Source organism: Coffea eugenioides, chromosome 9, assembly GCF_003713205.1.
Source record: "Coffea eugenioides isolate CCC68of chromosome 9, Ceug_1.0, whole genome shotgun sequence".
Classification (NCBI taxonomy): Eukaryota; Viridiplantae; Streptophyta; class Magnoliopsida; order Gentianales; family Rubiaceae; genus Coffea; species Coffea eugenioides.
In genome coordinates this window covers 15,818,852-15,824,023 of record NC_040043.1, presented here as the reverse complement: position 1 = coordinate 15,824,023, position 5,172 = coordinate 15,818,852, and the positions used below count along the sequence as shown (strand labels likewise).

General features: G+C 36.6%; 1 protein-coding gene across 1 annotated transcript; it reads right to left on the bottom strand.

Moving 5' to 3' along the window:
• Positions 1-581: 581 nt before the first annotated feature.
• On the bottom strand, positions 582-2,302 carry LOC113782317. Its single transcript, XM_027328209.1, has 2 exons — positions 1,138-2,302; positions 582-1,042 (listed from the first exon to the last, which is right to left on the bottom strand). The coding sequence occupies exons 1-2, from the start codon at positions 2,300-2,302 to the stop codon at positions 582-584; spliced, it is 1,626 nt and encodes a 541-aa protein (XP_027184010.1).
• Positions 2,303-5,172: the final 2,870 nt, after the last annotated feature.

The window sequence follows — 5,172 nt, the reverse complement described above, 5'->3', positions numbered from 1 at the left end:
TACAATGAGCAAAAGTTAATGCATTCTTCTGCCAAGTACCCTTGAGCAATCGAACCTTCAGGCCTACTTTTATTTCGAACATAAGATTTTAATGTTCCTAAGTACCTAAAGTATCATCATTCCAACCTCTCTAATTAGTTCCACAAATCAAAGAAAGCAAAAAAGGAATAAACATTTAAGGCATAATGAGAATTACAAGCAGTACCTCTCTATAGGATACATCCAACGATAATACACCGGCCCACCTAATTTCACTTCAGTTGCCAAATGAACAACTAAATGCACCATGACATCGAAGAAGGTTGGTGGGAAGCATTTCTCAAGATCGCAGAGTATGACGGCAATTTCACTTTCCAAACGAACCACATCTTGAGGACAAATAACTTTAGAACAAAGCTGCCTGAAGTATCTACTCAATCGAATCAAAGGATAGCGCACTGATTTTGGCAAAGTCTTTTTCAAAGCTATAGGCATCAATTGCTGCATTAGGATATGATTATCATGACTTTTAAGCCCTGAAATTCTTGGTGATTTTACTCGAACGCATCTTGAGACATTAGCTGCATAACCATCTGGAACTTTCACTTTTTTAGCACATTGCAAAACATAGTTTTCTGTTTTTTATCCATTGCAAAGGAAGATGGAGGTAAGTACACCTTTCCAGGTTCTGTCTCAATGGGATGCAGCTCTTTTCTTATTCCCATTTCTCTCAAATCACGGCGGGAATTATAATGGTCCTTTGCTTTATCCTCAATATCCAGCAATGTCCCCCAAATATTTTCACAAACATTCTTCTCAATGTGCATGAAGTCAAGATTGTGTCTTAAGACATTATCTTTCCAATATGGCAAGTCAAAGAAAATACTCCTCTTTTTCCAATTGAAAGGCAGCTTCGGATTACCTTTCACAAGTTTTCCAAATTTAATTTGCAAGTCTCCCAATTCACTCACAATCATATCCCCGGTTTGCAATGGTGGTCGCTTTCCATGTTCTTCGGTGCCATCAAAGAATTGGGCTTGCTTTCTAAATTTATGCTTACTATCTAAGAATCTCCGATGACCATATAGCAATATTTGAAACTATGAGTCAACCGTCGTGCATGAGTGAACTTGTGACAAACAGGACAAGCATATTCACCTTTAGTGCTCCAGCCAGATAACATTGCATATCCAGGGAAATCACTAATGGTCCACAACAGAGCTGCATGCAATTGAAAATTTTCTTTTTGGGATGCATCATAAGTTTGAATGCCAAAATCCCACAATTCGGTCAATTCTTTAACTAGAGGCTGTAGATAAACATCAATATTATTCCCAGGAGAGGATGGTCCGGGTATTAACAAGGACAACATGAAGTACGGTTGCTTCATACACATCCACGGAGGTAAGTTATATGGTATTAAAACTACAGGCCAAGTACTGTGTGTAGAACTCATGTTGTTGAATGGATTAAACCCGTCAGATGCCAACCCCAATCTAACATTTCGACAATCCTTAGCAAATTCTGGATGTAGATGGTCAAAAGTTTGCCAAACTGGAGAATCAGCTGGATGTCTCATACAACCATCTTTTGTACGTTTTTCCTCATGCCATCTCATTTGAGATGCAATTTTAGAAGACATAAATAGTCTTTGTAATCTAGGTTTTAAGGGAAAATGCCACAACACTTTTTGAGGAATTTTCCTTTTTTCCCCAGTTGGATCATTTTCTGAAGCAACCCACCTAAGCTCGTTACATGTTTCGCATGAAGTTCTTTTTTCAGCACTACCCCAATAAAGAGAACAATCATTAGGACATGCATCGATCTTTTCATAACCCAGCCCCAATGTATTCATCAATTTCTCAGCCTCATAGTAAGAAGACGGCAAATTAGTCATGGCCTCCGGAAATGCTTCTCTCAACAGCTCAAGAAGCATATTAAAAATCTTGTTACTCATCTTACCCAGGCATTTTAGGTGAAGCAAACGAATAATGAAAGACAATTTCGAGAAATTTTTGCAACCACTGTACAAATCCTGTTGAGAATCATCAATCAATTTGTAAAATTTTTCAGCCTCTGAAACAGGAATGTCCCCTTCTCTATTCAATTCATTTGTTCCATGTGGTATCCCAAATACATCATGGACCAAGTCTTGCATGTCATTAGTCCCATTTGAAACCCCAATTGATGTATTTTCAGAATTAGATGTGGCTTCATTGTAGTTTGAAAGTTCTCCATGTGCTATCCAATTATTATAACCCTTGATAAATCCTACCACTTTCAAATGATCATATGCTTCCATTTTTGTCACACAAACACCCATGCCGCAATCTTTGCAAGGACACAAAATCTTTCCGTCACAACTTGATCTAGAAAATGCAAAGTTTAGAAACATTTGAAGTCCTGTCTCGTACTTTTCACTTGTTCTTGGAAAATCCATCCATCTTTTATCCATACTTTGAATATAAATAAATGTCCTCCAACAAGCTTCCAAGAGCATGAAAACAACAACTACACATTAGTACTTAGAAAACTAGACAAATCCCATAAAATCATTGAGAATAAGAAGCGCCCTGATTTTTTAAACTCAGGCCATGGCTTACAAGTCCCTAATTTCAAGTTCAAGAATTTACAGTCTACTAAATAAAGCAGCCCAGCAAATAAAGGAAATCAACAAAATGCAAAATTTCTCAACAATCTGTAAAAACAGAATTTGCAAGCAAGCGGATAGAAATTTTATTTATCTAATACCAGAACAAAGCCCTTCGTACCAACTCCTGCACTCGCGTCTTCGCAAAATTCCTAACTTCAATCTGAAATGTCAAAGGTTAAACAAACACATGAGCATGAAGACTAAAGGTGAAATTCAAGAATCTTACTAAATTTCCATCAAAGTATAGGTACATCTCTGGTGTGTAGTGATTAATTTTATAAGTCCTCTCTTTAGAAAGGCATGCAACTTACGGCATAGGTAATTGGAAAAAATGATTGATAGAAAAAGCACAGGTTTATGACACGGTTAGACCAGCAGATATTTATGAAGAAAAAGCATTCACCACAGAGAGACAGTGAAATGTGAAAGAAAGAAGAGAATCTATCTAGCTTTTTATTTTATACTCATAATCTTTTTTTGGTCCCAGGATTCTTTTAAGTTGCTATGACTGTTCAGCTAATTGATCTAGAAACAGGACTAAATTGAGAAAAAAAACAGAACCCGTAAGGGTGCTATGTCAACCTGAACTGGGAGGGGTGGAAGTTCGACAAGAAAATGGATAGGGGAAGAAAAAAAAAGAAAAAAGACTAAAAAATACAATACAGTTTTACACGAAATCCTGCTATTTTCTTGTCTGGCAAATTCAATGCCTACGCGCCATCACAATTAAAAGTTCGTTGGGGTAGTTGCACTCCTTCACCTCCTTTTCCCCTGTAAATCCCTCTCTTTCCCTACCTTTCCAAAGCATCCAAAGTTTCATTCTTCTCCAAAAGTTTCTTCTTGATTCAATCTTTCGAGTATTTCCTTCAATCCATCTTTCAAACTTTAGTTTTACTAGCTGGGTATACCACATTTTGGCCAAATTAGTAAGGGTGCTATGTCATCTATGACCAATGTGCAGTTCAACAAGAAGTCCATTAATTAAGTCTTTAAATATTAATTTTCATCAACCTATTTCTTAAACTTTTGCACTTGTCTTGCAAAAAGGTCATTCCAGTCACCCCATTGCTATTTTGATCTTCATCAAAGAGCTTCCAAGTCGATTTCTATTCATAGTCTAAACAGAGCTTCAATTACAACTAAGTTTCATATATTAACATTAAAAGAGATTCACAGAAAGAAATGAAAAACAGGGGGGAATTGACATTTTATCGAACAGGTTATGGGCAACAGCTTCATTGTGTTTACCACTTCAATTTTGGAACAAGATATGCGCACCTGAAGTATCTTCCCGCTTTCCCAATGTAGAGCTCCGTTCTTCAGCTTTTACTTCCTGCCTGTCCTTCCAGATGTCTTAGCCGAGGGATTTAAAGTTGAGGTTAGAAAAGATGAAGATGGTTGTTTGCGGAGATAGCTTCGATTGCTACCAACATTCTGGACTGGCCGAGATAGCTTGTATGCTGAGAGGTGAGAGAGATGAGAAGAAGAAAATTTTCACCAAGTCCTTTTGCCGGCAAAATGAAATTTCACAGTACTTCAGCAAGTGTTTTGGAGCCAAAATAAAACGATGTCGTTTTCTGTATTTTTTCGATTTTTTTTTTTTGGTTCATCTCACAGTTTCCAGAGTGTCATCATAGGTAGCTTAAAGGCACATTATTATTTGTATATCATGATAAAATAAAAAAATTATAGTACATATTAGTGAATTTATTAATAAGTGTCATGATATGTTTACTATAATGGCACAAACCAGCAAGTGTCCTTATAGGCATGTCAAGAAAGGTCATTTTTGTTGTAGTGCAGTTGTGGCCTACCCTTCTCGATTTTTCACTAGTCCACGCTAGTGAAAATTTTTTTAGAAATGGGTTTGAGTCCAATGCTAGAACCCTTAGGGACCGTCCCACGTGCTAGACCAATGTTTGCATGACAAATCACTACATTTCATGCATATTTTTTACTTTTTAGACATCCTTACCATTTGGTATGATATTTCCCTCTATAATGTATATCCCTTATCCTATATGTGAAACATGAATAATTTTAGACTTGCCCATCCTATTAAAGAAAATTTAGAAATAAGGTTAGTGCATTTGCTTGAATATGGTAGAGGAGTACCCTTTGAATCATGGATAAATGGACGAGTATGACTCCTTACCCTTAGCACGCTCCGTGTTCCCTCTATAAAGAAAAATTGAGTTACAAATCTTAAGTTTTCCCGACCCATTATACATACATTTCCTTTAGGTCATGTATATTTTTATTTCTTATTTTCTTTCTTTTCTTCGAGTCTCAAATCTTTTGCGATTTCGTGATCTCTTCAAATAGTCACCTTTTGGCAATCACAATTAATGTGATTGCCAACCAATTAATCTTGGAAGAGATCATTTCGAACCCTCCCAATTATCCATTAGGGTCTGTGGTTTGGCATCCCATGTAGTAACATCCAAATGTGATAACTTTTATACGTTAAACTAAGAAAATTTTTTCGACTAAATCACGCAACTAATCTTGGTTAGGTTGAAAGAGTGCCTTGGATTTTA

What these genes read in the sequence shown, in the direction of transcription:
- LOC113782317 (XM_027328209.1), bottom strand. Translation starts at nt 2,302, where the DNA reads ATGGGTGTTTGTGTGACAAAAATGGAAGCATATGATCATTTGAAAGTG. An exon ending in ATCTGGCTGGAGCACTAAAG is followed by an intron (nt 1,043 to 1,137) that starts GTGAATATGCTT and finishes GGAGATTCTTAG; the next exon opens with ATAGTAAGCATAAATTTAGA.